The sequence below is a fragment of the Silene latifolia genome, chromosome Y (genome assembly GCF_048544455.1).
Source record: "Silene latifolia isolate original U9 population chromosome Y, ASM4854445v1, whole genome shotgun sequence".
Taxonomy (NCBI): domain Eukaryota; kingdom Viridiplantae; phylum Streptophyta; class Magnoliopsida; order Caryophyllales; family Caryophyllaceae; genus Silene; species Silene latifolia.
In genome coordinates this window covers 305,322,904-305,350,283 of record NC_133538.1, presented here as the reverse complement: position 1 = coordinate 305,350,283, position 27,380 = coordinate 305,322,904, and the positions used below count along the sequence as shown (strand labels likewise).

Here is a 27,380-nt window from a genome sequence, read left to right as displayed (position 1 = left end):
TGGTATGTGACACATGACCTACCTTATTACAAATGACAAATTGACAAACATAGAATGGATGTCCATTTTATGTATGAACCGAAAAATAGTGGGTTTTTGGAGTTAGTGGGTATTTTATTTTAATTGCTAAAATGAAACACAATGAGTGCCTAATTGCTAGCCTTGCACATCTATGTTTTAGAGAAGAGCAAATGCAAAAGCAAAAGGGTGAAGGCCATGCATTGGCCTTCTTGACCCCAAACCGGCTCTCCCCCTTCAATAATAGAGAAATATGGTTCTAATTATTCATTCATGCAATTTTTATCTTTCTTATTCACTTCTCCCACTTCTCTCTAAAAATAGTTTTTAGATCTCATAAAAATTGTTCAACTAATTCTAATATTACAATATATTATTACTAGTCTAGTAATACAAAATTTATTAGAATTATTAAGGATATCTAATATATTAATCTAGTTAATTAGTATATTAGCTTTAAAGGTTTTGTTTTGGGTGCAACGAGAGGAGAATCTCGACACTTGAGATTTTTGGAGGATCGTCCATAACATTTAAACTCAAGAACAAATAAGGAAGGTGTCCTTATTTGTGCCCATATTTTCAAACCAAATACAATGTAAAGAACATTGTTTTTCTTTTATCTCTTCTTTTGCTATGCATGCACTAGATCTTAAATCACCTAGTTAAAATGTTAATTAGAACCATATTAGAAATGTCTAATAATAGGTATATGAACCTAACAGAACGAAATGGGTATTTCGAAACAAATTGGATGACGCAAGTGTGATTGTGAGAAACAAGGCGAGACTTATAGTGCAAGGATACAATCCACAGGAAGGGATCGATTGCGATGAAACCTTTGCACCCGTGGAAAGACTTGAAGCCATTCGTCTCCTTATTGTCTTTGCAGCTCATATGGGTATCAAACTCTTTCAAATGGATATTAAGACAGCGTTTCTTAATGGCTATTTGCAAGAGGAAGTATATGTTGAACAACCTCCCGGTTTTTTTGATAGTAATTTTCCTAATCATGTGTATAAATTAGATAAGGCACTTTATGGTCTTAAACAAGAACCTAGGTCTTGGTATGATAGACTATCAAAGTTCCTTCTTGAAAATGGATTTCAAAGAGGTTCCGTTGACAAAACACTATTTCTAAAACCGGTGAAATAAAGTATGTCAAGGAGATGCATCAAAGAAAGTATGTCAAGGAGATGCAAATAAATTTGGTATGACCACAGCGAATCCATTCTCTACACCTATGTGTTCTACACTAAAGCTTGATAAAGATGAGAAAGGTAAAAGTGTAGATGAAAAGGTGTATAGAGGTATGATAGGTTCACTCTTATATCTTTCCGCTAGTCATCTAGATATTCTTTATAACGTGTGTTTATGTGCTCGGTTTCAGTAAAATCCTAAAGAATCACATTTAACAGCTGTAAAACGTATTCTTCGATATTTGATTGGAACTCAGGATTTATATTTATGGTATCCTATGGATTGCAATTTTACTCTCACGGGGTATTCAGATGCAGATTATGCAGGTTGCTCAGTTAAGAGAAAGCGTACCTCTGGTGTTGCTACTTTTATAGGACCGTGTCTTATCTCTTGGGCTTCCAAGAAACAAAATACGGTTACTTTATCTACTGCTGAGAGTAAATATATCGCTGCTGCTCAAATCTTATGGGTAAGATAACAGCTGTAGGATTACGGTATGATCATTAATTGTGTTCCTATTCTTTGTGATAACACGAGTGCAATTAATATTCCTAAAAATCCCGTTCAGCACTCCAAGACAAAACATATTGACATTCGTCATCATTTTCTTCGTGATAACGTAGAAAAATGGAACATAAGCTTAAAATTTTGTAAAACGGAAGATCAGCTGTCTGATATTTTTACTAAACCGTTGGTTCGAGAACAATTTGAGTCAATCCGATTAGAATTAGGTCTTTTGAATAGTAGCTCATAGTATCTTTGGTCCTAAAATTAATCCCTCGATGATTGACTAGATTGAAGATGTCGTGATTATGTGTTGATAATTTAACTCATGTGATTTTAAGTTGACGTACATTCTGCTTACTCTAGTCGGTTCTTTCATATAGACTAGTCATAAGTTGACTTTCTATGAGTTGTTACTGTTTTACGTAATCATGCATATTGTTTCTGGCAAAATAAGATTCGTATACTCATGGACCCCTGAACCCACCCTATTATACGGATAACCTAATCAAGCCCATATAAAACCACAATTAAAACCCCATATCTGTCGTCACTTCCTTCTTCCCAAAATTACACTCCACAATCAAACTCAACCCTAAAACCCCAAAATCAACAAACCCCATTAATCAACTCACCTCCCTCTCTTCATCTTCTCCACCACAACAACGGTGAAGAAGAAAACTAGACCCAACCCTACCGTCACCATCACTCCTGTACCCGTCGCCACCCGATCTAAAACCAAATCAAATAAAAATCCTCCACCACCTAACACCTCACCCGATACTCCGATCGAACCCAAAACCCAACCTAAATCAATCACCAAACCCACCAAACCCGAAACCCAACCTAAGACAACCACCAAACCCACCAAAATCGTTCCTAAACCAAAAACCCCTTCACTATCCATTATCTCTACTCGTTCCAAGCTCTTGCATGAGACTGAACTTGAGCCACTTGTCACTTAATTCGAGGAGTCACCATCTCCATCTGAAGAACTGAAAGTTCTCAATCGTACTCCAAGGCATAGAAAAGGGATTCGGATAAGTGAACCCGAGGATGGTAATCGGGTTGTTCCAGCTCATGTGTCAGGGAAAGGTAAAGGGAAGATGGTGTAAGAGGATGACTGAGGATCTACGGATGAAGAGTGGACCGCTAGTCTTTATGACAGTTTGAAACCTTTGGAGTTGTTGAAAAAAGGAAAGGGAAAGTCTTTGTAACACCCCCTCATACCAAGGTACCTTACCAAGGACTACCCTAGCATGAAAGGCTGTTACCATCTCGGTTTCCCGAGGTTAGTATATCAAAGTTACAAATTCCAAACAACATTTATTAAAGTATAAAAGTAAAAGATTACATTATCTCAGACCAACTCAAACTAAAAGTACAAGGTCTCAATACAAATGAAATCCAAGACATCTAAACTCATAACAACGGAAGCTAGACTTGACGTGATGACTCCCCATGACTGTCCCATAGCTAAACATCCGCATTACATGTCACAATCACTCACCATCCCCGAATGGATCACCGCAGTTTTACAAAACCACAACACGGGGTCGATACTACTCAATCAATATAAGACAACAACAATACAACCAACTGATCATCGATCTCACACAAGAACCGACTACACACCGAAGTGTGTAGCCCCGCCAGATTACCCATCGCAACAGGTAATCCTCGCCGCCCGATGGGTGACCGCACCCATCCCCACCTAGTCCAGCTCATCAACGAGCGACTAACAATCCCTGTCCCTTAATGTGCACATCCCCTCCTGTGACGGGTTCCACGGAGGGCGAACTAGGGTGTGAAGCCACTCCCGCAAGTGACTCCACCACAATCACACACACAGCATCACAGCTGTCACAACACCACAATCGTCACGGCACTACCACACCAATACCGTCACCACAACACCCAACCTCCGATGATCAGCAGATAACAACAATTATAAAACATATGCAATCTCAATCAATTAACAGTACTGAGTAGGAGAAACCCTACCTTTTCGCAATCCGCTCAATCGCCGCAATCAATTATACAAATGCACAACTAGTAACACATCAACACCTACAACAAATGATAATCAACAATCAACGACATATGATGACCAAAACCCTAAATCCCCAAATTAACCAAGTCAGGGTTTGTTAACTTATAAGAATGACAATAGATGAACAAGTATAAGACACTTACTACGGCGATTGACACGGAATGAGATGCTAGAACCCACAATCGACAACCTTTGACTTGGAATTGATGAAGATGATTAGAGGATAATGAATGTAGTTTATGTTTTTGGGGAGAAATGATTTTAGAAACTGACGAACGATGATATATAACCTCTAATCATTATAACCAAAATCGCGGAAATAATACCCGTCAGGCTGGATACTCGGTCGAGTAAGGTGTATACTCGGCCGAGTATCCTCTACTCGGTCGAGTATTCACCATACTCGGCCGAGTATTCCTCAGCAGAACCCAAACAAACTACACTCCTGACACTACTCGGCCGAGTAGGCTCTACTCGGTCGAGTACTTAGCTTATAAAAATCCGTAGTGTTACAGTCTCTTAAAAGGAAGAGCCCATATTCTCCGGTGTACGGCAATGCTGCTACGACGGATGGTGCTCCAGTCATGAAAGCTGCACTACTGTCTTCCATGGATAACGATAAAGTTCTCGACTTTCTTCTGTGGATATGACTGACATAGACTTCAGTCTTTGTCAACGATTACTTGCTCACTCTATTCTCCCAGGCTGTTACTACTCGCTTCCATGGTTAGAATCTAAACCCGCCTTCTCTTTTTTCCTTGATCTTCTTAATGCTCAAAAGTGGACCTCTATGTTTACCGCTCATTCTGTGGTATTTATCCCGGAAATTCTTCAATTTTATCAGTCGGTTGCGGTGAACAATCAGGGTACTTCGCTATCTGCTAAAATTAATGGTAAGCCCTTTGTCTTACGAGCCGCTGAGTTTGCCCAAATGTTTAAAATCCCTTTTGCTGGCTTTGATATTCTTGCTCAAAATAGTTGGCCGGGTTTGGTTGACTTGGATCCTCTCATGGTTCTTCAATATTTTGATCCTGATGCTACTATCAATGGTCAAATTAGCCCTCGTATTCTTGATGCCCCTCATCCGTTTTTGTATAATGTTATTCGACGGACCATTACTCCTCATCCTCATTCTCGTGGTTATTGCAATAACTCTGATTTGCTGCTCATATATCATCTTATTATGAAAAAACCTATAAATTTGGCTGTTATTATGTTTCATTATATCCGTGAAGTTGCAGCCGACGTTCATAAAGCACATAGCAAGAAGAAACGGGATTTCCCTATGGGATGTGGTCGAGTCATATATTTGTGCAGTTGAAACTTTTGTCGAACAATAGCTTTTTTGTTGCTTTGGATAATCGTATGGGAGATGGGCTGATGGGGCAGATGAATATTCGGGTTGTTGATGATCAGTTGCTTGGGTTGCGCAGTCAGACTTCTGCTGGGTCTAGTACAAGTGGTTTTGGGGCTCTTGGATTGAAGTTGGATGACCTCTCGGATACCGTGGCTGGTGGCTTAGGAACGATTTTACAAGAGTTGGTGGTCATCAGAGAACTTCTTGCCCAGCTTACTGTTATTCCTGACCTCCTTAAACAGCTATTAGCCCGCTTTCCCAAATAGACCTCCCCTGCCTCACCCTTCTTTTGCCTGCTTCTTATTATTGCTGATTATGTATTATTCATACTCTTCTTAGTGGTCTATACTTATTTCGATGATGTCTGACTGTGTCCGGTAGGTGCACTGACACTTAACTTACCATGGACGATGCGTTGACACATTTTGACCGTCTTTCTCCTTTTGATGATGTCAAGAGGGGGAAAGATTTAGGGACTCTAGTGTACTTAGTAGCTGCTGATATTAGACCTATGCCTATGATAATCTCGTTTATGTTCCATGAACTTTGGTTTTGTTATTTTACTGATCATGTTGTTTCCAATTTCTATTATTGTCTTGGTTTTTCTCGAATGTGTGCAGGAGCATTCTGATGTTAAGGGGCAATTTTTCAAAGGGACTTGCCATCATCAAAGAAGGAATTTGTTGCACCTATTTTATTGATGATGACAAGTCCTTCATTTTTATATCCCCGCTGAATTAGTGGTATGTGTTGGGAAATGTGTCCTCAACAATAGTGCGATTACATGATTTAAATATCATTATTAAATCTCATTTTAAGAATACATGTGGGATGTAATATTTTATAGTCAACTGGTCCACACATATCAGTAATGATTGGCTGACTAGAGTTTGACATTACTTCTTGTCGTGCGGCGGTGGTGATCGATTGATCCCCTTAGGTCATACCTATAGGGAAATACTCTTAATTGATTATTTAATTAATCGTATACCGATACGAGTTAATTAAATTGCTTAAAATTGACGGATGATTTTGTGAGTATAATTTACGTATCTTATTGTAAATATGATTAAATGAGACACGGTCTAAGTAATCGAATTGTTTTATTACTTAGATGAAATCATTGTTTACAGAAACAATTGAAACGGAATGAATAAATTATTATAAATACAGAATGTTGTAATTTATAATTTGGAAACATTTTGGCACGAGTAATTACGAATTACTAGTCAATTTTGTAAATGACATATTTTATGAGTATGTTGATTTTTAATATGTTAAAAATACATTACATTGTGACATGTCATGTAACATGTTACATGTGACAAAATTGACAAATGACAAAATAAAATGGACCATCCATTTTATTATGAAAGTCTTAGAAATTAGAGGGAGTGTTGGGTTAATATTGTGTTTTCATATTAGTGGAAAACATAATTATTAAAGACTACCTACTAGCCTTGCAAGCCTAAGCTTTTGAGAAGAGCAAAAACAAAAGGCATTGGGCATACTACCCAATGCTCTTTTTTTTCGGCCACCCACAAGAAAGAGAGAAGAGCTTTTCTCTTTTACATTATTATTCATTCTTCCCATCTAATTTTCTAGAGTAAGAAAATGCAATAAAAACTCTCTACAATTTATGATAATTCTAGAGAAATAAACTCACATATACTCCCTCTTGACCGAGATTTTCAAGAGTAAAATGCAATTTATTTGTGTCAATTTTATAATAAAACTAATATTATTACTAGATCTAAATAATATTAGTTATTAAGAGATTTCCTTGGGTATATGCTTTTGGGAGGGATTCTATACTTGAATCCTTGTTCTTCCATTTGGAGAGCTCAAGAACAAGTGAGTAGGTGAACTCACTTGTGCCCATAAATCCGAAAATCACAGTGTAAGATGATGGTTTCTTCTCTATATTTTATATTGTTTGCATGCATAAGATCACTTGTTAATTTTATGACAAATTAAATTAAAGCATATATGAATATGTTGAGTATATAGATCTAGTTTTCCTTCAATTGGTATCAGAGCCATGGTTGTTTGCATGCAAATCGGTTAAAAGTTTTTCCGAGTTATAAAGATTAACATATAAAACTTGTAAAATTTGTGTTATTATGATATATCACGAAATTAATTCATGCATGTTAAAATTTCTGGTCCTAAAATGTTTTAGGATATTTTGGTTAAATTTACGGATTTTTATTGTTCATATTATACAAGAATGGCATTTAAATATGATTTTTTGAGTAAAAATGTCATTTTCGGTCTAAAATTAGCTATACTTCGAATTTTCCAGTGATTTTTGGATATGTCGTCACATATATTATTTTGAGATAACCTGTGAATTTTCATAATTTTTGGAATTGTTATGCTCGAAAAATGGATTTTTTATTAATAAATTCGGATTTAAGTGAAAAATAGGTTAATATGAGTTAAATTTCGAATCTGGTCATAGAAATTTAATATGTTGTCACATGGAATTTTACAAGATGTGTGTAAAATAATTGGCTATAAAGAAGTCTTTTTGCATGATTTATGGATTTTTGAAGAAAAATAGCATAAATAGTGACATTATTAGTGAAAAATTAATAAAACATAATCTATGACTTAGGAAAAACGTCTAATGTTACTTTTTATTGTCTTTTTCAGATCTAACATTGAAAAGTTAATGAATATAATTTTTCCCATATTTTTATGATTATTTTAGTCAAAACCGATAAACCGCAACATTGTTTTTCCGGAAAAATTTCGAAATTTTTAACCTAAGTTTTTGAACATTATGAGAGTCATGGTATTTTTCCAGAATGTTCATGAGTTTAAATTTCAAATTTTGAATTTATTTGAAATTTTGTGATTTATTTGAAGTTTATAGCTTATTTTTGTAATTTTAGTCCATTAATGAACAATTTTATAAATATAAGTTAATTATGGTCAAATTATTAGTGAAGACTAAATTTTGAGTCCTAAGAGGTTAGGGTAATTAACTTATGCATAAATATGAATTTATGTAATTTTGTGATTATAAAATGTTGGAATCACGCAAATCCGTAAAAACCGAGTAATATACGATATTGGCTAATTAAAGGCGATTTAGCATAAAATTGAGCATGTTCATACATATTATAATGCTGCATTTTCTTTATGATTGTCATAATTTTAATTTATATAATTTTTGAATTATGTAATTTTACTTAGTATGGCCTTAGATTTAATTGGTATTTCCCGATATGTATGGGAATATCGATTCGGTTGTAATTTTATTGTGATCTCGTATCACCGTTTTGTAATTTAATAGATTTATTTTATTTTAGTTACAAATGTATAATAGGAAATTATGTAATTTATTATGTAATTTTATTCATTCCGGAGTTCCCAAAGACGGATTTCTTCAAGAATGGCGATACATAAAGACGGTGTTACCTCGAGATGCGTGCCACAACCGAAGTTCAAGGGACCAATGGAGTTGATTTCCGAATATGTAATAGTTAAATAGTTTTTCTATTTTAGGAAAGGCCATACTAGGATTTATTTATTTATTTTTATGCTTGCATTTTATTTTATGTCACATGCATCGCTAAATCGTCATAACTAAAACATGCATCTTCTTTTATCGAGTTTATCGACCGTGTCAATTAAAATTATCGTAGTTCACCGCTTAAGTTCACTTAAAACGTGATAGATAATAAATTGACATGACCTCTCGCTAAAACAATTAATTGAGACATAGCCTTACCAAATATTAGAAACCATGAAAACCTATTTCGCGAGGGAGTGCACTCGGCTACCCCGGGGTACAAACCTTGTTACGTAGGGGAAGTGGGTGATAAATGTCTAATACACCGAATTCATGTTGATGAGGGTTTCATCGGCTACCCCGTGCCTAAGTTAATATGGGTTTGGATAATGGACACATTTATTCGAAATTTTGATTGAACTCAACAAAAGTAATTGATAAGGGTTTCATCGGCTATCCCGTGCCCTTGTTGATGTGTTTTGGGCTATAGATAAACATTAGAGTAATTTTATCGACCAAGAGTTCTAAAAGTAGAATCGATTAAAAGGTTAATCCACCGAGTTATATTGATAAAGGTTTCATCGGCTAGCCCGTGCCTAAGTTGATATGAATTTGGGTCTTGGAATCATTTATCATAGTTGGGTAGAGGTCACTATGTAAATGCTTTACTTGTTATTTACAAGTATTACTAAAACGATAAATGTTAAGTTTTCCACTATTCCGTTTTTATATTGTTCTATTTCTTTACCACAATTCATATACGATATCATTTCGATTTTGATACAAATCTCCATTAAAACATCGTAACTAAAGACAAAATTTGAATTTTCTTCTAAAACCTCAAACGAACCATTGCTAAGGATCTCTTGTAAAGAGTATAGATTAAAGTTATTCATTATCAAACAGGTTTTTGATTCTTGACTAACACTTCTACTTACAATGGATTATGCTTCATATACTTAATTGAATTAAGTACCTTGAAGCGATAAATTGTTTTGGTGATTAGATTTTCAGAATTCGTAATTGACCAAAATAACACAGCCACTTCAATGAAAGTTTTAAGACTAAAATGAACAAATGAAGAGTAATCTTCATGAATTCAATTTTGCTTCTCAAAGCAAAGACTCATTGAAATGAGTGGGAGCATTCTCTTAAACCGTTAAGATGAGGACGAGGTTCGAGAAGTAAAAATTATAATGGAATTGATACAAGGTAATGTTAAAAGTAAAGTTATTGAGAAATAACGATACTAAACCTATCAATCCCGACCGATAAAGTTTCCATTGTCTTAAATGTTGGACGCTAGAAAGAAACTACCCCAAATTATTGAAGAATCAACAAGTTAGTTGTGGGACATCTAATGGGACCTTCTTCTTTAAATGTTTATTTGATTAAACATAATTTTTGCTAGTACCACTTCGTCAATATTAGAAACCAGTGGAGGTTTTCATCATTGTACTTGATACATAGGATGATTAGAATATGACGACTAGCAACGATAATGTCGAGAGATAGAGTAATTGTGTACTTAATCTAGTTTTTGGATTTAAAGTTGTACTTAATTGTGACTATTAAGTGCATAAACTCTAAATAAGAATATAAACTTGTTAAGATACAAAAGAGGTTTCACTTTTGTGACCCTATACACCACGATTTGATGTATGGCTAGCCCATTATCAAGGTGATTATATTCTAAACCAAACTAGAAAGATATATCATGTAGATGATGTAAGACTCAAATTGGTAACCCAAGATTAAACCTTAAATTTTGGAATGATGAACGCAAAGAGTTATCGAGTACTCTTGAAACCATTAGATTGTTAATGGTATATGCGTATCTTATATTCAAAGCAAGATGTCTCGTGCCTTTTTGGTTGAAAAGGAGATCGAGGTTGTAAATCATCGATCCAAAATAGGTTGATCATTATCTTTACCAACGAGTTAAGTTGACTAATATGTTCACTTAATAAGGTAAATAGAGAAATCTTTGAAGAATTTCAAAGAGTTCAAGGAATTACGATTTAGTCGTGATGGGATTATCAAAGTGAAGACTTTGATATAAGCCAAATGAATTGTGATATAGTATCACAAATTAATCTCTCTTAGCACGCATTATGGAATAATGTATGGTTGGATAAGAATTCAAACGCTATTCGATATGGTTTGGACTTCAATCAAGTTACTTTAAGTTACTTGATCCTTTTGGGGAATTTATCATTTTTGTCTAAATTTTTTTTCCACTAAATCAAATCATATGAGATATTAAATGGTAAGGGTACCATGTTTGTAAGTTTTCACAAGAAACAAATGCTCGTTTTTCCCTTTTCAATTATCACGAGCACGACGGGTTTGCGGCTCATGAAGCTGTCTTTCTAAAATACAAGTTTATTTCTAGAAGACAGAGTGGGAGAAATTATTCAAGAGCCACAGAGAATGTTATGTCGCAAGAAACTGGTCTTTCTTGGCTACATGAGACGTTTTGTGTAAGACATTGTTTCTTCAAAACCTAGGAGGTTAAATTCGTCACTTGTTAAAAATGATGAATTCATGCTACTTTTAAGAAAGTAAAGAGCTTATAACTTACAAAAGAAATTGTTTGATTCAAGTTGATTACTTCTAGAAAGTAATGAACATATGACTTACATAAGAGTGTTTAAGTCACAACTCAATACAAGGCTTAGAGCCATGAAAATCCGAAACAAAAGGGCTTGATTAGTGGCAAAGGGTTTTGCACTAATAAAGAGATATTTCAAAGCAATATTGGTTGCAAAGGGTTTTGCACCAGTTGAAATGCTTAAGTCTATTTGGATCTTCTTAGGGATTGTGTTTCATTATTATGAAATACATAGCGAGTGAATCTAAAACCCACTTCTTCAATTAGAAGGAATGTATTCAATACATGTCTTGAGTTTTATAGATTCTTGCCATCCTAAGATAATGTGCAACTTAAGAGAGGGTCTTAAGTAGGACATCAATGAGATAGATTGATCATGTGGTAAAACATTTCTCGATAAGTCGAGAAGTTGTGTTTATACATGGAGTTTAGTGGGAGTTACGAAATTTTAATTAGTCCGATATGTGGATGACATATTGATCATTGAGAATGATTTAAGACTTTTGGAGTATTATAATACATCTTGAATATCCGGTTTTATGAAGATAAATTCACATGATATTAGCATCAATAAGAAGTCTTACGTTGATAAGATTCATGACTAGTTCAATTAATTGAACATATTTGATTGATTTCATTTGCTTCCGCTGCCGGATCAATTAAATGAGTAAAGATGTATAACACTTCATATACTTTGAGTATGATGAATTGTTTTCAAAATCGAATTTAAGTAATCTTTACCAAGTAAGCCATAAAGATTACCCTTAAGTGCTTACAGAAGCATTAAGGTTATAAAGCAAAGTGTTTATGATGCAATATTGTGTAAGGGTGTTACACAAGTGACAATTGACAATTGAGATTGCGCATGGTTTCCGACAAAACCATAATCAAAACACATTAAGATGGTTAAGATACCATTGTGGCTATGTTAATTAAGAAGTATATTTTCTAGAATCGTTCTAGGAAATAAAGAACATTGAGAGATATTTATAACGGAAATTGTGCACACTTGCGATCATGAGATGTGCAAGAGGGATGGGTCCCGCACACTGTGAAAACAGTGGGAGCTATTCTTAGGCTAGAGGACCTATGTCTTGATTGGATCTCGACACGTACTCAGAAAGTTTTGTGATGCAAATGTATACATTACAAAGGAAAACGAGTATGTAGTAAGGTTGAGTAAGGTACAAGAAATTGATAAAACCTACTAACCAAAGCCTTCTCAAAGGCTAAACATGATGAGTCATGTCATTTCAATTGAATTGAAATGAACAACTACAAGATCAAATTAGATTATAGAACATGAAATAGTAATCAGGCATTGACTATTCATATGTGATAATCGCATTTGTCGTTCGAGTTTTACTTTAAAACTCTTTTATTATACTTTGTTACATCCAAACGGGTTGTAAAGACAATTGAACCCCGTTAAAGTGAACACGGATTAGCATTGTATTCGCCCATAGTCACTTGTATGAGGTGACGTCTCGAAGTGACTAGAGTGTGATGCGATTGATGGCAAGTTCAAGTGCCATACAGTCATGTGAGATGACTAGTCGATCACATAGGCAGACTATTAGGAACACTTTGTAGGGCCTTATGACCGCTTATAGAGTTCTGGCAAATTTATATAGCCTGGTCGTGGCGAGAGCTGCTATAGTATTCTAATGAGTCGATTCTTTTGACTAAAGACTGTTCGCCTAAGATGGCACAGTTTCAGATTAACTTTGATTTGTGTTACTACGACCTTCGTAGATGGGGTCAAATGGGCATATTTTGGGTTATGATGGCCGTGGCTAGTCGAAGGGAATAAGTGCGATAGGAATTGTCCACCCCCTTGTCAGGGTTATAACAATATCTCAGGGCCACTCGAGGAGTAATGAACTGGAAATGCGTGGCCACGCTCGGAAGGTATCTATGATAGATAAATCCGGTCAATCAGTTATTCACCAGATCAAGGAAACCACTCTCGATATGATCACTTGCAAGTACGACCTGAAAGACACCTTGCATTGAGTGAGAGATAGTAATAGGACAAGAGAATTGGTGACGCACACTTGTCGAGGACAAGTGGGAGATTGTTGGGAAATGTGTCCTCAACAATAGTGCGATTACATGATTTAAATATCATTATTAGATCTCATTTTAAGAATACATGTGAGATGTAATATTTTACAGTCAACTGGTCCACACATATCGGTAATGATTGGCTGACTAGAGTTTGACATTACTGTCGTGCGACGGTGGTGATCAGTTGATCCCCTTAGGTCATACCTATAGGGAAATACTCTTAATTGATTATTTAATTAATCGTATACCGATACGAGTTAATTAAATTGCTTAAAATTGACGGATGATTTTGTGAGTATAATTTACGTATCTTATTGTAAATATGATTAAATGAGACACGGTCTAAGTAATCGAATTGTTTCATTACTTAGATGAAATCATTGTTTACAGAAACAATTGAAACAGAATGAATAAATTATTATAAATACAGAATGTTGTAATTTATAATTTGGAAACATTTTGGCACGAGTAATTACGAATTACTAGTCAATTTTGTAAATGACGTATTTTATGAGTATGTTAATTTTTAATATGTTAAAAATACATTACATTGTGACATGTCATGTAACATGTTACATGTGACAAAATTGACAAATGACAAAATAAAATGGACCATCCATTTTATTATGAAAGTGCCGAAATTAGAGGGAGTGTTGGGTTAATATTGTGTTTTCATATTAGTGGAAAACATAATTATTAAAGACTACCTACTAGGCTAAGCTTTTGAGAAGAGCAAAAACAAAAGGCATTGGGCATACTACCCAATGCTCTTTTTTTTCGGCCACCCACAAGAAAGAGAGAAGAGCTTTTCTCTTTTACATTATTATTCATTCTTCCCATCTAATTTTCTAGAGTAAGAAAATGAAATAAAAACTCTCTACAATTTATGATAATTCTAGAGAAATAAACTCACATATACTCCCTCTTGACCGAGATTTTCAAGAGTAAAATGCAATTTATTTGTGTCAATTTTATAGTAAAACTAATATTATTACTAGATCTAAATAATATAAGTTATTAAGAGATTTCCTTGGGTATATGCTTTTGGGAGGGATTCTATACTTGAATCCTTGTTCTTCCATTTGGAGAGCTCAAGAACAAGTGAGTAGGTGAACTCACTTGTGCCCATAAATCCGAAAATCACAATGTAAGATGATGGTTTCTTCTCTATATTTTATATTGTTTACATGCATAAGATCACTTGTTAATTTTATGATAAATTAAATTAAAGCATATATGAATATGTTGAGTATATAGATCTACTTTTCCTTCAGTATGTGCTAGACGTGTGGATGACAGGTCCACAAGTATATCGTATTTGCTCGAAAGAGAAGACGGATGGAACTTGGATCAAGTCTTGGATTATGTCTAGAAAAATGTACGGGTATAAGATATGTGTTTACTCTTTTGTTTGGTCCAATAAATCACGGCTTATTATTTTGGACAAAATAATTTCAAGATAAAATGTTTTCCTATTAATTGTTTTGCTGAAAAATTATTCCGTTGGAACTTCCTCAATTTGTTCTAAAAAATATCTTTATTTTTTTGGTGAGGAATTTGTGTTTTAGAAGGCAACTAAATATCATGGTCCAAGATTTTGTTTAAGGTTGGTTGCTTAATTAAAAAAAGATTTGATTTGGTCAACACTTGGAAATTATATAAGGTGGACAAATCTTGGTTGCAAACTAAGGAAAACACGCGCAGAGTTCACAAATCCAAAAAGGTTTTACTGCAAAGTCAACTTTGTCAAACTTGCTCTTAAATCGTCGTTTGTAAATCTGGTGAAAACGTCTTTTTGTTTTGCAAAGTTTATCTTAAAAGCCGTGTGTTTTAGATTGATCTTGAGTACACAAGTTCTTATACTTATAAGACTAAATTTGTTCTCCGTTGACAATTTGTGTTGTAATTTTCTCTTTTGTGAGAGAGTGTTTTTTTGGGGCACGAGGTTGTACTCGAGTTGCACGATCGGGGTTGATCGTGGGGGTTTTCTATGTAATCGAATTTGGTTATAAAGAAAATATTAATAAGAGAGAGGGTGGACGTAGACCTTTAGAGAGTAGGTCAAACCACGTTAAAAATCGTGTGTCTCTTGCTTTCTTTTATTTCGTTTGCCTTCGATTTTATTTGTTTTCATTTTTTGTTCACGCATTTGATCAAACAAACAATACAGCAAGCACAACTCTGATTGTTTGAACAGTCACCGAGACAGTTCAATTGACCTGTGTATTGTTTCAGAAGAAAAATCGTGAACTATCTTTCGCTTTAATTTCGCTTTAATTTTAAAAAGGGTACTTAATTCACCGCCTCCCCTTCTTAAGTACCGGATCCATAAACTCAACAGTTAAATCTGAAATTATTGAACCACGTTTGAAAACCAGTATCCATCAAATGAAAATAAAATGATTGGCATATTTTAAAATATTTTGTATATATAAGGTATATCAGTCATATTAGATTCAGGTGTTATAGAAGTGGGTTAAAAAACTTGTTAAATGAGTATTATGACATGCTAAGTCCTTGTGATTAGTAGAGAAGAGGCATCAAATCCGACTTGTCTTGAAAAATGGATCTTTTTCAATATAATTTTCAGAAGTTTGTTGATTAAGATGTTAATAGTTTAGCTCAGGTATGTGACATTTATGGAAATGATCAGGGCCGTCTCGGCAATTTAGGTGGCCTCGTGCGAAATTTAAAAGTGAGGCCCTCGCGATGTTAAAAAAAATTAATTAATACAAAATGCATCATATATTTTTAATATATTTAAGGCAAAATATTACATAAGTTCTTAAATATTTTCTAAAGTTTCATCAGTTCTTAAAAGTAAAGCTCGACTTGCGTTCTCAGAAGCAAAATCCTCAATTAGCTCATCGTAAGTAACTTTCTCCAAAAGATTATTCTCGATAGCTATCATTGTCAATCTATTGAGTCGATCTTGCAACATTGTTGAGCGCAAATATGATTTCAACAACTTCAACTTGGAAATACTTCTTTCGGCGGATGCAACCGTTACGGGAATCGTCAACAAAATTCTATAAGCAATTACTGCATTTGGAAAACAGCCACCCACTTGTTTCATGTAATTCAAAATAGCAATAGGACCCATTTGTTTCTTAGGCATAAACTCTCTAAAAAGTTTTAGATCAACACATAATGCTTTTCCACCAATATCAGACTCATCATTATTCCTAAGCATATTCTCAAGATTAACACAACAAGACTCTAATTCCAAATCATCCAAAGAATACAACTTATCTGTTGTGAACATAAATCCAAATATATTTTCATACTCTTGATATTGTTCAAACCATTTCTTAAGCGAAGATATTGCTTGATCAATAAGATATAAGAAATAATTAACCCAGAATGATTCTTCTTGGGATAATCGTGGAGAATCATCCGAATTTTCATCAAAATGTTTTTTTCTTCGAATTTCACGCCTTTTAGGAAAAAAGGGATCAATATTCATATCTTTTGCAATGTTCCTTGCCGTATCTAATGCCTTATGAAAACCATATTCTCTATATTTCTCAAAACAAGAAATTAATGCCTTTACTTGTAAAATAGCAACATCAATAAGCATATCTTTTGTTTATAGATGTTTACTAACCTCATTAACAAAAGACAATATTTCATACGAAATAATTATTAACACTAAAAATTCAAAATCACCGAGTTCATTAAGGGCCAAGGATTTGGCTTCACTTCTAATCTTAGAATCATTATCAACCTCCGCAACTTCTAGTAAAGCTTCTTGTACTTCTTGCATTTGAAATTTTATGGCTTTTACACTATCAATACGACTTTCCCAACGGGTTGCTGACAACGGTATAGGAATCAAATCTTGTACATTACTTTTCAAAATATCCCATCTCTTTGTAGAATGGGCAAATATTGTATATATGCGTTGTATAATTCCAAAAAAGTCTCTAGCCTTGCCACAAGTATTAGCTATGTCACATAATGTCAGATTTAAACTATGACAACCACAAGGACTATAAAAGGCTCTAGGATTTAAATCTAACAATCTTTTTTGTATACCTTGATGTTATCCTTTCATGTTAGAACCATTATCATAGCCTTGACCTCTAACATTATCTATATCAAGGCCAAGTGATTTTAGTTCATTTTGTAAAGCATCAAAAAGTCCTAGACCACTAGTATCACACACATTCAAAAATCCAAAAACGATTCTTTAATTAAAAATTCACCAGAAGATGCATCCACATAACGTAAAATCATAGTCATTTGCTCTTTTTGGCTAATATCAGGGGTACAATCTAAAATAACAGAGAAGTACTTTGCACACTTAATTCTCTCAATGATTTTAGATTTTATTTTAGAAGCAAGTAAGCGAATCAGTTCATTTTGGATATTATGACCAAGATAATGAACATGAGTATCTTTATTTACTATACGGCTAACATGTTCTTGCATAATAGGATCAAAGTCTACTAACATTTCAACCAGCCCCAAAAAATTCCCATTACTATCCTCATACAATTTACTATTGGAGCCACGGAATGCTAGATTATGATTTCCAAGGAATTTGACGATTGAAATAATTCTCAACAATACATTTTTTCAATGTTCTTTCTCTTTCCGAAATCTGCCTTGTGCTTTTTCATCAATTGTTGTATTCGTTTTTAACCTTAAATGTAATTCATACCATATCGTCATATTTTTTACATGTCGCGCACTAACTTCATGTTCTTTAAGCCTTTCGCTAAGATGAGTCCAATCATTATATCCTTTTGTTACTAAATCATTCCTTCCTTGACATGTTTCAAACAATTTACAACAAAAACAGAAAACCTTATCAAGATCAGTTGAGTAAACAAGCCATTCTCTATACCATTTTTCACAATTAGGCAATTTTCTAGTATAAAATTTTGACGAAAAATGTCTTTTAGATTGATCATAGGGACCTTTTTCAATTGTTAAATCTCTTTTTGGACCATTAACTGCTAATCTATCTTTCGATTTCGCATTGAAATTGTCCCAGTTTCTAGGATCATATATATCTATGGTAATACCAGACTCTACATTATCACTACATGGAACATGATCTACATTAACATCATCTTCAATAGTTTCATTAACAAAGTCGTCAAGATTTTCGGTGGGCAAATTTTCAACATTGACATGAGGCACCTCGGTTACATTTTCGTGAGGTAAAGTTTCATTAACATCCAGATTGACAGCAATATTTGTTGGAGCTTGTGTTCTCCACAGTTAGTCTGATAACATATACAAATCTCTTATAGGTTCACAAGGGTATACTTAGTATTTTATCAGTTGATTAACGATTACTTAATAACGGTTGGCTTGCTAGAATTTTGACGGTATTATCATACTGATGGCGGTGATCAACTGGTCCCTAAAAGTCACACCTAAAGGATGTGTTTGAGAGATGTGATTGTATGAAAATATGATCACATTGATGCCTTATGACTAAAAGGTTAGTTCATGTATTTGACTAAACAGTTAGTCAATGTGATGATGAGACGATTATTTAATACAATTAAGTAATACCAGCTGAGACGAATTAACTGTTAAATTCGTAAATAGAATATAAACTGTTATATTTAATTAATGTATTTAATGTTAGCTTAAACGAATTAAGATGTTAATTCGTAATTAAACGTAACCAGTTATATTTAATTAGCGAATTATAAATATGTAATATTTATAGTTAATGTATATATTATGCGGAATTGTGATAATAAAATGTTGACAGACCGGTATTAATAAATCGACTACAATCTGTTGTGGGCAGACTTATTACTACATGTTGACATAAATATGACAATTGAAATAAAATACACATTATATACATTTAGAGAATAACCAAAAATAAGAAGATTTTTCTCTCCTTATTTTTAGGGTGGTGAAACCGAAATGAAAAGGAAAAAGTGGAAGAAAAAATCTTCCCCTTATTCCTCCATTTTGACGGTTTTAAAGAGGAAAAAGAGAGATTATTTTCTCTCATTCCAATTTGACCTAAAACTCTCTCATCAAAACACAAAAACCCTAAAATTAATCACCAATTTTTGGGGATCTCATTCTAGCAATTTGAGAGGCATTTCTCATAGCATCTTGGGTGCAACAATTAGGAGAATATCAATTCGATATTGTTCTTAGGTCTAATTTGCTAGGACCAAAGGTTGAATCTTAATCTCTACTATTTTGTTTATGCAATTTCATTTATGACTCGTTTTCATAATCATAATTTCGTTATAATCCGTATAATTTAAGAGGAAGTATACCGATATTTCCCACAATATTACCAAGAGTTTCATTCAAATCCACATTATTACCACGATCACAATTATCAACATTTCTTATCACAAATTTATCAAGAGCTCCTTTTTGAGACCGAGTTAATTCTTCAATTTTTTGTTTTTTCTTACGTTTTTCATAACCGGAATCATATTTTCTCATTTTAGAAGACATGACTCTACAGATAAAATAAAAAATCAGAAAAACGAGCAATACAACAAATAAAAAAATCAAACCATATATCAGTAAGATGTTTAAAAAGCACCAATTTGTTGATTGAACCTTAATTTCGTAAGTGATTGGCTGATTGTTCGTCTGTTGCAATTTTATTATTATTTCTGCAAAACAATTAAAAAAATAAACAAAATTAATTGATGTTGGGACAATATTATACAAATAATTTAAAAATCGCTATAATATACTAAAAATCGAAAATCAGCCGATTTCTCCACAAAAATCAAACCATTACAAGAACGGAAGAACGTTGAATCTTTCAGAATTTTGATAAGCAAAAAAAATACCTTCAATTCCTACGGTAGATGAGAATAATTGAGTTTGAGGATTAAAACCATTGATATTATATACCAAGAGGCCAAAAATTGCACCGTTGGAAATCTTGGAATGGAATTGCAAGATTGAAAAATTGGGAAGGAGATTGTTTAGGAATATTGACTGATTCTAGGATTTCTAGCCTTGGAATTAGGGAAGATATAAGATTTTGGAAAGAAAAAAGTTAAAAGAGGAAGTTGGAAGAAGTTATGGAAAACGTATAGAATGTTTGGTATTTACTCAATTTTTTTTTTTATCGATAAAGGCTAACTTTTACAAACCTTGGGCTAAAAAATTTGGGGCCCTGTGCGACGGCCCGGGCTACACAGGCCCAAAGACGGCCCTGGAAATGATAATGAACAATTTAATATTAATTTTTTCGTCAGCAAAAAAGAGCGTCCAATTTGATGTTCAACTTACTTCAATTTTACACATTTGCGTTGTTCTCATTCTTCTTTCTCTTCATCCATAGAAGATATGCACGGTTATTTGTCATATAGCGTTCAAGCAAATGATCATGATTTCAACATCCTTCATTGGTGGAGATCTCGTTCCTCCCAATTTTTCATATTATCAAAAATTTTAGGGATGTTTTGTTATTACATCTATAGTTGCGTCCGACTATGCACTTCACCGAATCATAAAAATGTGTGTCTACAAAAAGAAAACCGGATCAAGCTACAAAATGATGTCAGGGGGTTAAAGATTTGGATTCAACAGAAGAATATCAATTGACAACAACCGATCCTAAATCACATGGCGACACATATAAGTACTTGAGCAGTACAATAATGAAAGGGATAAAGTATATGACATTGTGTGTTATATCCGTGTTAAAGAAGAAATTATGTTGCATTGTATTAGAAATCGAGAGGGGAGGAATTCATAAAGCGAATCGTTATATTATCACGTTATATTATTGATAATAGTTTATTATCTCCTAATATATTGGTAACATAATTAACTTATTCTATAATATGAATATATTCTGATTACCGTATATTGTAATATACCGTAATATCTTCTAATACATTAATTAATTAGATTTCACGCCTGGCTGTTGGCCGGGTAATATGAAGGAATAATTTCTAAATATTTATCTTGATCAAGATGATTGCTTTGAAAGCATTTTAATTATAACGAATGTATATCTATATTTTGGTCAATCTGTGTGAGAACTGTTACTCTCCAAAGAACACCATGATATGACACCTAGGATTGTGATTGGTGCAGATTTCTTAAACATATGATTCGGATCAAAATTGTAATGACGTTATATTCAATATTGTGTAAATATCAAAGAAATGTTTTTGTTTAAATATATAGTAACAATATAATATTAAACCAATATTGAGGAAATGAAAATCTATAATGGTCGTAATATAAAACGTGTTTACATATACAAATAGACCTTGTATATTCAAATAGATATTGTGTAGTTGTGCTGCTAGAACTTTCTTACGTTCAATATTATATAACCTATTCTACTGTTGATCAAATTATCTTACGTTCAATATTATATAGCCATATTAGCATTCAAACCCTCCAAACACCAACGGATTCAAGCCCGGCGCCGCCAGTCATATCATAATAGTGACTTTCGAGAATTTATGATGAGGTTCTTTAAAAGGGCATTGTTTAGTGTGACTATTTACCAATATTAATGAAGAATAGAAAACGGGATAAATTCGATTTCACATGAAATTTTCCCGTCCTGCAATTGCGCGTTATGAATAATCGTAAAAGTTATAATCTTTGAGCATATTTTTATTTTGCAAAAGTGAAACTCATGCCCGCTTATTTCATTTCCATTCTTATAAGTCCAGTTTAGTTTTGTTTAGGTAAGGTTGTCTAGTCCTATAAATTTGGTTTAGTATAGCTTAGGTCCTATTTCAATTTGTCATGCACAATAGGTCACAAGTTCGGATCTTCCTCCTATCTACTGTAATGCGACTAAGTGCACGTTTCGTTATTAGAACAAAAAAAAAAATACTATCATGCACACAATGGAATAACACACACGTACAAAGGGAACATTGTAGTCCATAAATTAAAAATTTACACCAATAATCCTAATCTTAAACCTTTAAAAAATTATAGTTGATGACTAAAATGGGAAAGGGTAACCTAAATAAAGAGCAACTACAAATCTACAATACATGGAACTCAAATAATACAAAACAACAAAGTATGAAAAACGACTATAAATCTATTAGTCCGTATTACTCCCTCTTATTCACTATATTATTCCCCTTTTTTTTTTGTACAGGGAATAAGAAACCAATTTTGCACCACACAAAATACACTACCCCACATGTAATTTAATTTGGACCACATAAATCAACCCAAAAAAGAAAATAGGGAAGAAAACTTGAATAATCCGAATAAGGAAATAGGGAAGAAAATGGTGAATAGAAGGGAGTACTTTTTATATATAGTTACAATTTTTTGTTTATCGTGTACCGTAGTAAGAATTACTCCACTTTGAGAGACTAATTGAGTTGACACGTCGATATTAATGATCCGTGTATACGAATTATTCCTACAACATGAAACATACTCTGTCCCGGTTATTTGTTATCCTTTTTAAATTTAGGGTGTCTCAGTTAATTGTTGTCTTTTCTATTTTAAGAATAAACTTGATGAACAATTTAATCATTCACACTCAATTTGTTCCACTTGTCATTTAGTAATTGGCTCCCACTTATTTCCTTGGTCTTTGTGCCAAAATCAAAGGACAACAACTGACTGAGACGGAGGGAGTATATAATAGTATCATTAGAGAAAAAAGCAATACATTAGTTAGTTAAATAAAATTATGTAAACAAACATTGTGAAATTTGTTGATGGTCATTGGAGTATAAATCTTTTCATATACTCCCTCTCATCCATACCAAAGGTTACATTGACTTTATCACACTTGTTGAGGCGCGTTTTGCAACGTATTTATCTTTAGTTACACATTATTAAAAATTATAAAAATTTGATATTCTTATTGTTAAAGATCATTCGTAATCTTTTGTAATTATTTTATATTCACCGTATCTTTGTAATTATAGTAATACTAGGATTGTTACCTTGCTCGTCAAGTTCTTCTAATTGTATATATACCCACCTGTTGTACTCATACGAATTATCAATGCAAATATTACTTTCATCCTATTCTTTACATGGTATCAGAATACTACGATCCTAAAGCCTCAAAACCCTAACTTTTTTTTCCACCCATGGCCACCTCCGCTGCCACCCTACCCAATCCCAATGAACCTCTCGTTCCTCTTCTCCTTGTCAACCTCTCTATGGTTGACAAACTCACACCTTTAACCTACATGTCATGGCACGATCAAATCGAGTCACTTCTATTTGGTTACGACCTTCTCAAATTCCTTGATGGAACCCACTTATGCCCCTCGGCCACCATTCCCGACCCCACTGACACCACAAAAGCCAAAACCATCCCTAACCCCGCTTACACCACCTGGAAACGCCAAGACCACCTTCTCAAAGGTGCTCTACTTGGCACCCTCAACCCTACCATTCACTCCCTCGTCATGCGAGCCCCCACCACACGTGATGTTTGGACCACCCTTGCCTCCACCTATGCCAATCCATCTCGAGCCCACATCCTCCAACTAAAAGATCGTCTCAATTCCATTCGCAAAACAACCCAAAGCATTAACGAGTATATGCACGCTATAAAATCTTGTGCCGACAAATTAGCAGTTCTTGGCAAACCCATGCACCACGAAGACCTTGTTGCCAAAATCATTCGTGGTGTTGACTACTCCATCTATCACTCCGTCATCGATTCAGTTCAAGCTCGTGACGAACCCATCTCTTTCGAGTCACTTCATGAAAAACTCCTCAATTTTGAACTAACCAATTCCCATCACACCAACCCAACACCCTTTCCTGCCACGGTCCATGCCGCCTCCTACAACACCCGACCCAACACTCACTACACTCGACCCTCGACCTCTGCCAATCCACCTCTAATTGATGTAAACCAACCCAAACAAGACCCCCCATTCAAAGGCTCTTGCCAATACTGCGGTGCAAAGGGTCACGTCTTGTTCTTTTGCTTTAAATTTAAGCGTGATTACCCCAACATGGTCTTACCCACTCGCACCTTGAACCACCAGCCACGCCCTAACCCACAAGCTCACACCGCTGCCACTGGTCCTCCACCCGTCCCTCCCTCGTCCTCTGGCTACATCCTTGATAGTGGTGCCTCTCACCACCTCACTCGGGACTTCGACACTCTTACTCTTCACTCTCCCTATGAGGTGGTGACGAGATTGTCATCTCTGATGGTTCCTCTTTACCCATAACCCACATAGGTTCGTTCGTTTTTTCGCATTCCTCGTCTATTTTAAACTTCAATGATGTCTTGTGCGTGCCTCGTCTTTCTCGTAATATTATTTCAATCTCCAAACTTTGTCGTGACAATAATATCGTCTGTGAATTCACCTCAAATTTTTGTTTTATAAAGGATAAAACCTCGGGCCGCACTCTTCTCCACGGACAGCTTAAGGATGGAGTCTATGAATGCATTCTTTCTGTCCCTCGTCTACATGCCTGTCAAGAGTCTTCAACCCCGGATTGGCATCACAAATTCGGCCATCCGTCTATCCAAATTTTGAAGTTTTTACGTACTCATTTTAATTTACCTACTCCGTCTTCATTCACCAATAATTGTAATTCTTGTGATATACACAAGAGTCATAAGTTAGCTTTTCATCAAAATACAATTCGTTCTAATGCCCCTTTGGATTTAATTTTTTCGAATGTTTGGTCGTCTCCTATTATGTCATATGACGGGTTTAAGTATTACATTATCTTTGTTGATCACTTTACTAATTTTATCTGGCTCTATCCCATAAAACTCAAATCTGATTCTACTCAAATCTGATTCCACACTTATAGCATTCATTACGATAAATCAAACAAGATCTCACATGACTATATTTTTTCTTATATATTACTAATAATATCAAATATTCTCTACAACCATGAATAGTGCCAAAAAGTCAATGTAACCTTTGGTCTGGATGGGAGGGACTACTGAAGAGCATTCTAGTAACTCACTCAAAAAAATCCTCATGCCTTGATCATCACTTGTTTCGTTCCCGACTTCCTGTGAATAAGATAAGACCAACATATATCAATGTTAATACCTCAAAACTCAAAATCTAATATAGAAGGTTAGCTGATAACAATCAAATTATAAAATTAGTGTCATATAGGAGTAAGTTCTACAAAAATAATAAGAAAACATGAAGAGGAAGTCGGGAACTTTTTTGATGATGTTTGATAGATGGAGTGTATTTATATTATAGTGTAGTGTTTGAGCTTTCATACAATTCAACTACAACATATACTACGCTAAATATATAGAAGAAGACATTTAGAAAGAGCTAACAAAATATAAGAAGATATAATTCATTGAGACTTGTATGTTCATTAGGTAATTTGAATTATCTTGTAACAAAATCTTATCTTATTTGAGGTAATTATTTACGTCTATACATGATTTCTTATCAAGACTTTTTTTTTAATCGATTCTTTCGACTTTTTTTATTCATTCTAACCACCTATTTTCTTTTTTGTTTTTTGCATTAGTATATTTTTTATTTTTTAATTAATTTATTTTTCTAAGTAATATACAATTGTTGTAGTCAATGAAATTGCTCCAAAAGTTCCTCTTTTAAGTATATATATTGATATTGATCCCTAGAGCAAACGATAAGATTTGAGAGAGTATGATAATTGGCCTAACATAAAAAAAATAAAAAAATATTGAAGGAAAGAGTATGAAAGAGAGAAAAAACGACACAAATATGTGATATTTTCTAGTCTAGACTGTGATTAGCGCATAATCAAACAAATGATGTCTTTAATTTTGGGTGCTTATAATATAATTTTTGATCTTCAATTAAGCTCTATCTAAGGGCGTGGAAAGAGAAAGATAAAAAAAAACCCAAAAATAAAAAAACCCAAAAATCGATTACTCCTCGTCGACGACTTCTCCGGTCGCCTCATTAGGTCGCCGACGAGGCTGCTTCAACCCTTTCTTTCCTGATCCTCACCATCATCCGATGGGCTTTTCCGATTGCGTCCATTTTCTTTATTAAAGTTCAGGTTTGATCTATTTTGTATGTTGTTACTTCATGTTATTCGAACAATCGTTTATCGCTACTGTTGGTAAATCCATGGCTGATTAATTTACCAACTTCTCTGATTGTTTTTCGTTAGTGTTTATATCGTCGTATATCAGTTTGTTTTTCTGGGTTTAGTTTTTCAATTGAAGACGGTTGGCTGGGTTTTATTCAGTTTTGAGGGATCTGATTTTCGTCCCTGATTAGTGTTTCTGTTTAGTTCGAGGGTTCTACGGTCTGTTGTATCCTCTTTTTCGGTATTGTTACTATGTCTTCCTCTACTGTTTATCATAAATTTCTTGAAGCTTTTGCCTGTTCTCATGTTAGCGATGGATTTATGGAGGATGATGGGGATAGGATGCTAGGTGTGACGATCCGTACACTTCGAACCCTTAGTTTTATTTATGCTATGTAGTTTCATTTCCTCTTGTATATTTTTAGTAATTCCTTTCCTAGTTTAGCATAGTTAGCATTAGCTTTTTCTTTCCCTAAATGGGTATATCGCTATTCTGAACTAAACTTGTAAAATCAATGTTTCCTGCTACCAGGATGTAAATATCAAATTTCCCTCTTTGGGGAGTACTAGTCAATCAAACATCTGCTTCCCACCAAGTTGCCTTCTTATTGCTTGTTGTTGCTTTCTTGTGAACGACTCTTGCCTTCACCTCTCTAACAAGCCCGTGTGTGTCGATCGAGACTAGGATTTCGACACCCTCAACCCGAGACCGATTACGAGTGCCTAGTGCTTGACAAACACTAGTGCCTAACGCTCTCGCTTTCATTCTTGTCAAAGTGTTCAGACAAAGGTGCGCCTCACACCCCGACTCAAAGTTTCGGACCGTGACATTTGGTATCAGAGCCCAGTCTTCTTGACGGGCTGCTGTTTACGATGGCAACAAAGGCGGTAGAACCAAGTGGGACTAAAAGTGACACTAAGGCCAAAGTGGCGGCTTTAGAGAAATTGATGGACGAGAAAATTCCATCCTTGGAAGCTCTCATTGTGAGTTTGGGGAATACTCACCAAGGAGTTGAGGAGACGGTAAAGGGGCATGATGCAC

At 34.4% G+C, this 27,380-nt stretch overlaps 1 protein-coding gene and 1 long non-coding RNA gene across 2 annotated transcripts; both read right to left on the bottom strand.

Annotated features, from left to right (window-relative positions):
- Nucleotides 1-16,121: 16,121 nt before the first annotated feature.
- Nucleotides 16,122-16,916, bottom strand: LOC141631087 (uncharacterized). The gene has a single exon (XM_074443808.1). It carries the CDS (start codon nt 16,914-16,916, stop codon nt 16,122-16,124), a length of 795 nt encoding a protein of 264 aa, XP_074299909.1.
- Nucleotides 16,917-17,563: 647 nt separating this feature from the next.
- LOC141633357 (uncharacterized) lies at nt 17,564-20,295 on the bottom strand. The gene is made up of 3 exons (XR_012538130.1): nt 20,137-20,295; nt 19,898-19,953; nt 17,564-18,108 (listed from the first exon to the last, which is right to left on the bottom strand). It is a non-coding gene; the product is annotated as an uncharacterized LOC141633357 (long non-coding RNA).
- Nucleotides 20,296-27,380: the final 7,085 nt, after the last annotated feature.

Coding starts and splice junctions, on each gene's coding strand:
- LOC141631087 (XM_074443808.1), bottom strand. CDS start 16,916: ATGCTTATTGATGTTGCTATTTTACAAGTAAAGGCATTAATTTCTTGT.